The 11927-nt window shown below is 46.1% G+C and overlaps 1 protein-coding gene across 1 annotated transcript in view; it reads left to right on the top strand.

Moving 5' to 3' along the window:
• Positions 1 to 1456: 1456 nt before the first annotated feature.
• The window catches only part of LOC138169864 (chondroadherin-like protein), a 14125-nt gene continuing 3654 nt past the window's right edge, over positions 1457 to 11927 (top strand). The window contains exons 1-3 of the mRNA XM_069099461.1: positions 1457 to 1664; positions 6872 to 7048; positions 10093 to 11751. Of these exons, the coding sequence (XP_068955562.1) occupies positions 1515 to 1664; positions 6872 to 7048; positions 10093 to 11751 (1986 nt within the window). The 5' untranslated portion in view covers positions 1457 to 1514. The remainder of the gene's footprint in view (positions 1665 to 6871; positions 7049 to 10092; positions 11752 to 11927) is intronic.

Here is an 11927-nt window from a genome sequence, read left to right as displayed (position 1 = left end):
CTCAGTGAATAGAGCACCCACCCCAGAGTCAGGAGGACCGAAATTCAAATCTGGCCTCAGACACTTAACGCTTACTAGCCATGTGACCTTGGGCAAGTCAACCCCAATTGCTCCACCTTCCCCTTCCAAAAAGCAAAAAAAAAAAAGCACTCCTATAGCTTTTTAAGGTTTGCAAAGCTCTTTACAAATATTATCTCATTTTGTCCTCATAACACTCCTGTGGGATAAAAGCTGTAATTATTCCCATTTTATGAATGAGAAAACTGAGACTCACAGAGGTGAAATGACTTGTCACAGATACTAAGTATCTGAGGCAAGATTTGAATGCAGGTCTTCTTGACTTCAAATCCTTATGTATCTATCTCTCTGTCTATCTGTGTCTATCTTTCTTTCTGTATCTATCTGTCTTACTATCTGTCTGTCTCTGTCTATCTGTGTCTATCTATCTGTCTGTCTGCCTCTGTCTGCCTATCAGTCCATCTGTCTGTCTATCTGTTCCTTCTGCCTATCTGTCTGTCTATCTATCTGTCTGCCTATTTGTGTTTATGTGTATGTATGTATATATGTATGTATGTATATACACTGTATCTCCTAGAGGCCTGTATTTCAATATAACTGGCTTCCTTTGTAATTCTATCTATTATATTTTAAGCCTTTAAGAACATTCTTTTGAGGGGGGTCCACATCACTAGGTTGTCAGACGGAGGGGCATGACACAAAAACTTCGAAGAACCCTTGAAATGGTGGACTTACTGCACAACTGGATACAAAGAAAGGGGAAAATCGTCCCAGCCCTCCAGGAGCTCCCATTCTAACGGAGAAGATGCTGTGTAAATAAGAAAGGAGAAGGAGGGGGAAGCCTCGAGGGCAAGGCTCAGTGGCTGGGGAGTCAGGAGGTAGCCGGGGATGTCAGAGGCAGAGATGAGATGTGGAGAGCATTTCAGGCCCGGGGAGAGTCTAGATAGGGAGTGCTTGTGGAGAAAAGCAGGGGAACTAATGGGAGAGGAGACTGGCTGGAGTCAGCAAGAGCCCGGTTCAGATCCCGCTGCAGCCCCTAATTCTCTGCATGACCCTCGGCAAGTGCCTTCCCCATCCCTGGGCCTCAGTTTCCTACTCTCTGAAATGACGGGCTTGGCCTCGAGGGCGTCTGAGGTCCTTTCCAGTTTGTCTGAGTCCATAAAGCTGAGAGTCCTGTGCTCGCTTTGCAGAAAAGACAGAGGTTCAGAGGGTCAGCGTCTCTCCCAGGGTCCCAACCGCTAAGAACGTCAGAGCTGCGATGGGGACCCGGGTGTGCTGGCATCCCCTCCCCCCACCCTTCTCGCCGCAGCCCGGCAATCCTGGGCCCCAAGTTCGAATGTTGCCTTGACACGTGCCTTTCGGTGGTTCCCAGATGCCCACGGGAATTCCTCCACCCCGGGAAGGGCCACACGGTTTCTAGGTGGGGCCAGGTATGTGGGGCTGACCTGGGGAGCCCAGCCCGCTCCGGGGGCAGTTGGCTGGGGCCCCGCCTGCTCATGATCGAGACAGCCAGAGATCTGGGGTGTGAAAACAGACAGACTGGCTCTGGGAACTGCACCCCCCACCTCACCGAGCCTTTTCCTGGTCCCATCTCCCCGGGAGCTGTCCTTGAGCTAGAACTTGGAAGCAGGAGCCAGGAGTGTGGGGTGAGTTCTTGGGGCCCCTGGGAACTGGAGGCGTTGTCTCTGTCAGCCGAGAGTGAGGGACACCCAGGTGGAAGGGGGGTACAGAGAAATTCTGGGAAAGAGAGAGAGCTAAGGGAAAAAAGTCAGGCATAGCCATTAACTTGCTGTGTGTTTTTGGGCAAGGACCTTCTCTCTCTGGGCCTCAGTTTCCTCTCCCTGTACCCCCACCTCTATCATCAGGCTTTTTGAGCTGGGAATCAGTCAGTAAGCATTTATTAATGTATCAAGCACTGTGCCAAACCCCAGAAAGGCAAAAGACAGTTTCTGCCCTCAAGCTCACAATCTACTTAGGGGAGATAGAGTGCAAACAAGTAGAACCAAATTTTGGACAAGACAAATTGGAATTGATTAAGAGAGGGAAGGTACAAGAATTAAGGGCTTTTTTTTTGGGGGGGGGGGGGAGTGATTCCTGTAGGAAGTGAGAGTTTAGCTGGGACTTGAAGGAAGCCCTTGGGAGCTGGGAGCAATCTTCAAGACCTCTTAGTGGGCTCCCCCCTATTTTATATAGAAAGTGAACTCAAAGTCATAGGTAAGAAATGGCAGCCAGAATCTGACCACAGGACCTCTGACTCTAAGGCAAGCCCTCTTTACACTACAGGGCACCACCTCCCTCTGTAAAATGAGAGTTGTAAGACCAGATGATTCCATTCATAGAATTAGAAAATCATGTCATTTATTCTCTCCAGGCCTCAATTTCATTCCCTGTAAAATAAGGATGTGGGGTGACATAACCCCTAAGGTTGGTGAGACCTAAGGTCTCTAGGATCACTATCTTGCTGGTGTCTTTAGGCAAGTCACTTTTCCCTTCTGGGTCTTTCCTCATCAATCAAATGAAAAGGTTGACTCAGATGATCTCTAAGGTTACTTTCCTGCTAGCAAGTTGGACCCTTCTGTGACTCTGCTTTCCACCATCCTACCTAGAGTAAGGCAATGATGGACATATGTCCCAGCCTCCATACAGTCTTTCTTATGAGCTCCTTCTCAGCTTGGATAGGGAGACAGGTGGACTGGAGGCAGAGCTAGGTTGGGTTATGACTTGGACACAATTGGAAGAGAGCCACATTTCTTCCTCTCCTCTGCTGCTCCTAGAGCCCCCTCCCCTTCCCCCAGTAAGGCTGATGGGGGGTGGGGGGGACTGGAGAGAAGTGCCCCTACATGCACCTAAATCTTCCAATCCCAGCTCCTGATTGGGACCTAGTACCCAGAGCAGCTAGCCATAGTTCCTGCCCCTACACTGGCCTCATTGTCCTATTCATTTCAACTCACATTTCTCTCCACCCTAATTAACCATTGTCATAACCAAAGAATTCATCTGCAAGTGTTGGCTTATTATTAATGAGTTTCCATATGCAGCTTGGCTGGTGCCATGGGGACAATCAACCAACAAGCATTTATTAAGCACCAATATGGGTTATACTTGGGGCACCCAAAGACTAAACCCCAACAGTCCCTGCCTTCAAGTGGACCTAAGACCCCCAGTTCTTTGCCACTTGGAGAGCAAGTGGTCTGATGTTTAAACAAAAACAAGAGGAAATTAAGGGGGGGAGGGGAAAACAAAGGAAAAGAAAAGTACAAATAACCAAGAGCTTGAAGCCAGTTGTAACAAAGAATTCATGGAGCAGTGGGAAGCGTATAGGATTGGGAGTCAGAAGCCTCTGTCATTTGGTAGCCTCTGTCTACCTGTGGGACCTCGTCAAGTCACTTACACCTCAGTTTCCTCCTCTGAAAATGAAGGAGTTTCGCCCAGTCATGTCTGAGGCCATCCCAGCACTTGCTCTATGACTCTGAGGCCTCCTGCTAGCTTCTGGGTCCACTCTAGTTTCTTGCCTGTGCATGTGTCTGGGGAAGTTGTAGCCAGAGCATACGTCTGCCCTTTGCTTATGCTTTCTGCTTTCTTCCGATATTTCCTTGAATTCTTAGGGTCCATTATTCTTGGGGTCCACTAATATTTCACTTTTCCGTAAGCCATTCCCCAGTCATAGTATTCTGTGATTCACAGCATCACTGGAAGGCCAAGGACATGGAAGAGATACTTTTACTCTAGGGAGAAGCATAAGGTCACCTAAAACCTGATGGTCTTTCCCAAAGGTGCTCTCATCCTCCAACTCAATTCTGGCCCCAGGTTATTGTCTGTCATCAGTTTCCTTCCACAATATAGCCATCAATCAATAATGAACATTTATTAAATACTTTCTATATGCCAGGTACTAAGCCAAGTGCTGAGATGCAAAGAAAAACAAAAAGAATCCCTACCTTCAAGGAGTTTACATTCTAATAGGGAAAGGGATAGGGATAAAAACTGACCTGTGAAATTGGTAGAGGTCATACGGAACTTGGAGACAAGGAAAATTTTTACTAATGAAAGTTGTCACCTTGAATCTTAGAGCATTGCTGAGAGTAATTTGCCCAGGGCCACATAATCAATAATTGGTGTCAGAAGCAAGACTGAACCTCTGTCTTCTTGATTCCGAGTCTTTCTATCCACCATGTCTTACTGTTTAATAAAGGAGATATCTGCAAAGTGGGTTCATCCAAGATACTTATAGAGTAGATGGGGTGGAACCTTAGAGAGGAAGGTTAGAGCTGGTCTGGGAAGGCCTCCTGTAGATAAGCAACCTTTGAGCTAAGTCCTGAAGGAAACCAAGGATTCTAATAGGCAGAGGCAAAGAGGGAGAACATTTCAGTTTTGAGGGTCTCCCAAGAGACCATCTCACAGGCTGTCCATTTACCCATATGTCATAACATAGACAATATGCATCCTGCATCCACTTAATTTTCCTTCATTAGGTAGAACTCATTTGAGCAATCACAAATCTGATTGAGGAGGCTGTGTCATATTTAAGCACTTAATACAATCAGCACATAGTCTAAAAAATTGATGCACTTGGAGGCCCTCACCATGTACAGAGAATGTCTTTTCTCTTTGGGTTCTGTGCTGGGGATCCCCCATGAGAGAGGCCAACATGCTTGGTGACACCGTTTCCTTTGCCATGCTTGAGATCTAGAATGAGAGGTACAAAGTCCTCTGCTATGCATCTGTTGAGATGCACTAAAAAAAATCTTGACAGATTTTGCTGGAGAAGACTGATTTTTGTTCTACTGAATTGCATTCTTTGAGCCCCAGTGGACTTTTGTGCTCTGTTATCATACAGTAAAAATGTGTTCTCCTGTCCAATATCACTAGTGAAAACTCACCCTTTCCTTTCTCATAGATTCATCAATATGCATGCAGCTTTTTCTCATAAAGATCTGATAGAGATGAGAAAATAGGCACATGGGTCAGGAGTTATTGATCAATTTTATATGAATTAACTTTTTTCAGTAGTAACACCATACACATTTCCCCCCCAATCATTTAGTACCTCTTGATTTTTTTTCCCATTATTGTGGGAATAGATCCCTCAATGCCCTTAAAATTGTATTGGCTCTGGCATAGACCTCTTTTTATTTTTAATTTAATTTTTATTCTGAACTTAAATGCCAAAAACAGAGCTTCAATCCTCTCCCCATTAAAAAATGAGAGGAGGGAAAAATCTTGTTCCAAAAATGCAGAGTCAAACAAAATAAACCTACCCAGTAGCCATGTCCAAAAATGTTGCTTTCTGTGCTTCCAGTCCAAGACTTCTCCGTCAAGAGGTAGGTAGCATGTTTCATCACCAGTCCTCTAGAAACATGGTTGGTCATTATATTAATCAGAGTCCTCAAGTCTTTGAAAATTATTTTTTCTTTACTTGTCCTTTTACATATTGTTCTCTTGGTTCTTCTCACTCCACTCTGCATCACTTCAAACTAACCAAGACTCTTCTTAATTGTCTCTTTTGTCATTTCTTATGGTGCAATGATATTCCATTCCATTCATAAACCAAATTTTGTTCAGCTATTCCCCAATCATCTAAGAGGCAATCTAATGCATGCCTTAGAATCAGTTCTTTGTTTTGCTTTCCTCCTCTTTTTTCTCCCTCCTTCAGGATCAGGATACTTTGTCTGCTTGTGACTCTTCCCTCACCAAAGTGCCAGCCTTACTTTCTTCCCCTGCTCCCCCATGTTGAATTGGTGTATTTCTACTAAATCCTTTATGTATGTGTGTGTGTGTTTAATTTTCCTTTTTTATTTGAGGTAAGAGTAAGGTTCATCTAATGCCCAGTCCCCCCACCTTTTCATCCATGTATATATCTCATCCACTCCCTTCTTTCTTCTTTCTATACTAGTACATTTCCCCTTTCACATTCCCTTCTCTTTGCCATCATAATACCATCAAAACAGAATTAATTTATTCCCAGGTCCTTTGTTTTTCTTATTTAAACTCCCTCAATATCCTTTGAAAACATTGTTTCCAAAGAGCATTTTGGTTTTTTTCCCCTCCTATTAGGATGTTAGCACTACATCATCATATAACTTCCTCTAATTACTCAAATAAATTAATTTGGGGGGGGGGGACTGGTTCTCTCTATCTTGTCCAAGCTAGAACTGCAATGACTAGTCATAAGCCTGATCCAGATTCTGATTGATGATCTGATTGATCCGGAAGTTTTAACCTCCTCCCAGTTCACCCCTCCTTAGGCAGCCTGGTCGTCCTCTACTCACCATAGTGGTGCTAAACCTAGTGTGGATGCCCAATTAGCTTTAGCTTCAGCTCAGAACTCCAGAACTCAAGTGACTCTCCAGCTGCTTCCTCAGCAGTAGGGACCACAAGCAAGACCCACTATGCCTGGCTGCTTAAGTAAGTTGACCTTTCTAGGTTTCTCTGGACTCTTATGTTTGTATTTCAAAGTTCTTACCTTTGGACAGAAAGCTCTGACCTTTCTGTCAGAGATGCTTGAAAGGTTCCATTCAAAATCCATTTTCCCCTTGTAAGATTGTGCTTAGCTTTGCAGAGTTAGTTACTGTTGGTTGTAAGCCTAAATCTTTTGCCTTTTGGAATCTTGTATCCCAAGATCTCCTCTTATTTATAGATTTGGGTGATCCTGACTCTGGTCCTTTCATATTGGAGCTGTTTCTTTCTGAATGCGTGCTGTACTTTTTCCTCTGATGTGGGAGCTTTCGATTTTGGCCACAACATTCCTAGTACCTTTCCTTTTGGGGTACTTTTCAGAACATTATTGTCAGATTTTTTGTGTGTTTATTTTCCCTTTGGGTTCTAATAAATCTGCTCTTCTCTTTTTCCATAGGGATGCCTCAAGATGTGGAGCTACCTTAACCTCTTGCTGATGTTGTCCCTGCTACAGGCCTCCTCTGAGAGGAAAGTCACCAGTAGCTGCCCCCAGGTCTGCATTTGTGATAACAGCAAGAGATCTGTCTTGTGTCAGAACCAGAACCTCACCAAAGTGCCAGCCTCCATCCCCCAGGTAAGCTGGAGCACCCCAGGTCAGGGCTGTGGGATTCGTGGTGATGATGAGAGTTCTAAACCAGGGCATCAGAGCTTGGGAAGGGGGCAGGGATGCTGGTACATTCACTGTCACACCCAGAAATTTGTGCATGGATGAGTGAGTCAGTGTAAGCCATTGACCTAAGCAGCAAGTCTGGGTGTTCATACAAATACGAATGGGATGTGCTCAGCTCCAGTGGCCTCCTGCTCCATGAGGACCCTCCTGACTCCCCCAGTTATTAGTGCCTCCTTTGAAATTCTTTTGTATTTACTTCATATATTTTTTGTATTTATCTGTCTATACATTTTTTCCTCCCCCTGTGGAATATAAGCTCTTTGCAGGGAAGGACTGTTTTGTTTTGGGTTTTGTCTCCCTAGCCCCTGTACAGTTCCTAGTTTGATCAATGTTGGTCAGATGAATGAATGAATGAGTGAGTGAGCCAGTAAATGAAGTCCTTACTCTTAGCCTTCACCAAGAATCCCTGTTCCTGGCCTGCCATCTTCCTTGCCCAGGCTTGGTTATGCTTTAACTGGATGGCTGGGATGCCTTGGATGACTGAGAGAGTCTTTTCACTATTTCACTATTCACAATTCTTTTACATTAGACTTCCTCCATATTGAAATCCTAAATAACCATAAAGCCCAACTCAAGTGCCATCTCTTACATGAAGCCTTCCCTGATTACCCGTGTTGTCATTGGTCTCCCTTGGACCTCAAGGAATGCTTTGATTTGCTTTTCTCACATGCGCTTATCACATAATACTGTATATTATCATTGCTGATGTATCATAAGTCACTTATCTCCTCACCCAGCCCTGGTCCAGCCCATCAGAGCCCCTGGCTCTGAATGGGTGATGCCACAGTGCTAGATATGGAGGGATACAAAATGGCACAAGGACAGTGCCACATCTAAGCCACCTCTCTCCCCCTGCCACCTGCCCTGAGTTCTGTGTAAAGAACTGTGTTAATGAATGTTTCTTTCTATGGACTTTCATCAGTGTAAGGAATTTCCCATTTGTGTGGCCAACCCTTCGGGTGCTGGAGAGCAGTGGCTTATTTCCACCTTCACTCCTCAAGGGTTTCCTGGGACACCAAGGGGTCAGCTGTCTTGGTTGTCATTATACAGCCATGATGTGACAGACACAGATCTCCACCATGCCTTATTGCTTCTCTAGTATGAAATGTTTGTGAAATGGAGGAATGGAGGAGTAACCAGAGTATATAGGACTTGGCACACATTCTCTCTTAATGGCACTCATCTAGGCAAAATCATTGCCAAATAATGACAAGAATTCGGGACTTGGAGATCTGGGTTGAACACCTTAATAATTATAAGTAAACTACTTAACTTCTCTGGAACTCGGTTTCCTTTTATGTAAATCTGGGAAAATAGTACACTCTCTAGAGAAGGAACATGGTATAATGGCAAAAGGGAGAGGCTTAGAGTCAGGAAGACAAGTTCAAATTCAGGTTCAGACAACTTAATAACTGTGTGACCCTAGACAGGTCACTCAACCACTGTTTGCCTCAGTTTTCTTACCTGCAAAATAGTGTTGTGAGGATCAAATGAGATAATGTTTATAAAGAGCTTAGCACAGTGTCTGGCACCTAGCAGTCACTCATAAGCCAGACATATATCAATGTTAGTGATTATCATCCTTGTCATAATTATTGTTGTTATTACATAATTATTACCATATTATATATAATTATTATTTCTTGGAGAACTCCCTAAGACTATGATTTATAGGCAATTCATTAATCTGCATTGGAGAGAACCACCACCAAAAGTTCCCTTTCCCAGTGAAATCATGAGCCTGAATTTTTAAAAATTCACTTCTTGTTTCACAGGACTTTTGTGAGGACAGCATTAACAAAGAAGTGGAAGTTATTATTACTATGCATGAGAAGACAACCACAAATATTGTCTAGGATGGGAACACGTAGGTGGGTTAGGGTCTGCACTGGAGAAGGTGTGTCTACACTTAGGAGGTCAGAGATCCAGTGAAGTGCTGCACGACTTTGGAACCTTTTACAGGAAGAGTAACATTCCATCTCTCATGCAGTCTCTGCCATGTTTCAAACTATAGAACTTGAGTTCCATACTATTTGAACTATGGTTCGAACTAGGAACTATAAATCAAGTAGCAAAGCTTTTAATCAGGTGATAGTAGCAAAGTAAATAACAAAAGGAAATTCCTTTATACACAAAGGTGTCCACTCTCTCTCAGAGTCCCATGCTTCTAGGTTACTCCTGGATCAAATACTTGCCCTAGCTTTCAGCACTATTCCCTCACCACTGCTCCACCCCACCCCAATTACCAGTGAAGCAGCCTCTTATTGCTTCTCCTCAGAGATTATGGGCTTCTCATTTTCTGCTGAACTCCTGCTGTCTAAATAGTGTGTCTTCTGATGTTGGGGCTCCCTTTTCCTCAAAGGGAGTATTACTGCTTTTTTGTGAGACTGCCCAGCCAACATAACTGGGACCAGCCAACACATTTTTAGCTCCTTTGTTAGTCAGACCTGCAGCCTAGCCCATCTGGCCCTTAAATGGGCCCCTCTAGTCAAGATCTCTTTTTTCCCAACTATACTTGACCCATCTTCAGAGAGTGACCCTGAGTTCCCTTGGTATGTAGACTGAGGTAGTACATTTCTTTCAGTTCTCATCGTGCTCCTAGCAGCTAGTGCCAAGGTTATGCAAGTTATTCTGGAGCTTCAGTAGGTCTCAAGGTGTCACTTAGCAAAGATGCAGAAGGTGGAGATAGAAAGCTTGCCCTCCATTCCTGCTGTGCACAGAGCACTATCCCTCTTTTTATGGATTTATTTATTTTGTTTTTCTTTAGTAAGCACTTACTCTGTGCCAGGCACTGGGGGTACAATTTTTTTCCAAGTTAATTTAATTTACAATTCCAGATTCTCTCCCTTCCCTTATCCCACCTCTACTCACTAAGAAGGAAAGATTCCTATTCCTTCTTAAAGAAGCATGGCAGTATCACCAATAAAGTATGATTTTCTTCTTAACAGATGACTCGGAAACTGGATCTCCAAGGTAATGTTTTGAAGGAACTTTCTCCACGGGTCTTCCAGTCCTTCTCCTACCTGACCCACCTGGATCTGCAGAACTGTCAGCTGAAGCAGGTGCAGAAAGGGACCTTCCACGGCCTGGTATACCTGGCCTACCTCAATCTGGCCTCCAACAACATCTCTGTTCTGCACCAAGGGGCCCTGGACGGACTGATCCTCCTGAAGCACCTGGTCCTAGAGAACAACCAGCTGAAAGAGATCCAGCCCGGGACCTTCAAGCAGCTGCCATACCTTAGCCTCCTCAGCTTGGCTCACAACTCCTTGGCTCACCTGCCCGACATGGCCTTTCGGGGGCTCTTCAGCGCCTGGTGGCTCCGCCTCTCCCACAATGCCCTCAACCACTTGTCACCCGAGTCCCTGGCAGGCCTGCCACGCCTCCGCCGGCTCAGCCTGGACCACAATGAGCTGCAGGCCCTTCCCTGGGAGGCTGTGTCGCACCTGTATGGCTTGGCCCACCTGGATCTCGGTCACAACCCCCTCACCTCGCTGGGGAAGGAGGAAGGGCTAGCCCTGCCAGAACTGCGCTACTTGGCCCTTGATGGCGCCTCGATACAGACTATGGATGTCGGCGCTTTCTCCCACTGTCCCCTCCTCTACACTGTGGACCTTCGCGACAACCAACTGAAGACGCTGCCTTCGCTGCAGGGCATGGACCGGCTCCATAAGCTCAACCTGAGTGGGAATCCATTGCGCTGTGACTGTGCTGCCCGGCCTCTGCGGGACTGGGCTGTCAGAAACTGGGTGATGATGGATGGGCTGTGCAAAGAGCCCCGGCGTCTGCGCGGCGAAGCTTTGGAATCTCTGAGGATGGAGGACTTGCGTTGTGAGGGACCCGGGGATGGGGAAGAGGAACCGGAGCCCACTTGGGCCCCAGAGGAGGACAAGGCCGCCAAGCCTTGCCCCTTAGCTTGCACCTGCTCCTCTGTTTCCCACCATAGTAGCTGTGAGAACCGGGGGCTAAGGCTCATTCCCTCGGGCTTCCCCAATACCACTCAGCTCCTAGATCTGAACTGGAACAAATTTACTTCAGTGCCTCGGTCCTCCTTCCCGAACCTAGGCCACCTTGTATCCCTGCACCTCCAGCATTGCAGGATCACTCACCTGGCACCAGGGGCTTTGAATGGATTGGGCCAGCTGGTCTACCTCTATCTCACTGACAACCAGCTCTCTGAGCTCAGTGCTGCTGCCCTACAGGGCGTCCCCCGGCTCCGTTACCTGTACCTGGATCGCAACCACTTCACAAAGGTGCCCAGGGATGTCCTGTGGGCTCTGCCTAGTTTGGTGGGCCTTCATCTAGAGTACAATGCTCTCCAGCATCTGGCACTCAGTGATTTAGCTGGTGCAGAGAATCTTCATTGGCTCCATCTAACTGAGAACAACATCTCTCAGGTCTCATCTGGCCCAGCTCAGAACCTGGAGGGGCTTTATATGGGCAGCAATCAGTTGCAAACTGTGCCGACAGGGGCTTTGGAGGGGCTGTCTGCCCTCAGGGTGCTGGAGCTGTCAGGCAATCCCCTTGGGGTCCTGCAAGAAAGAGCCTTCAAGCCTGTGGCCAAGTCCTTACAACACCTCTATCTAAATAACACGGGGCTCCAGCAGGTAAGTAAGTGGCAGATGGAGCCTGGAAGCCCCCTGAAGGGAAGAGGACACCAGGGCATAGCCAGTAGCCAGGAGAAGAAAGCAGGCAGGCATTTACCCAGGGATTTACACAGACAGAAGAAGGAATGAATGGATGGATGGATGGATGGATGGATGGATGGATGGATGGATGGATG

This window comes from Petaurus breviceps, unplaced genomic scaffold (assembly GCF_028583685.1).
Source record: "Petaurus breviceps papuanus isolate PSGF00001 unplaced genomic scaffold, PetGlider_PUasm1.0 379, whole genome shotgun sequence".
Taxonomy (NCBI): Eukaryota; Metazoa; Chordata; class Mammalia; order Diprotodontia; family Petauridae; genus Petaurus; species Petaurus breviceps.
The sequence above is the reverse complement of the archived record's forward strand: the minus strand, read 5'-3'. Positions and strand labels throughout refer to the sequence as shown.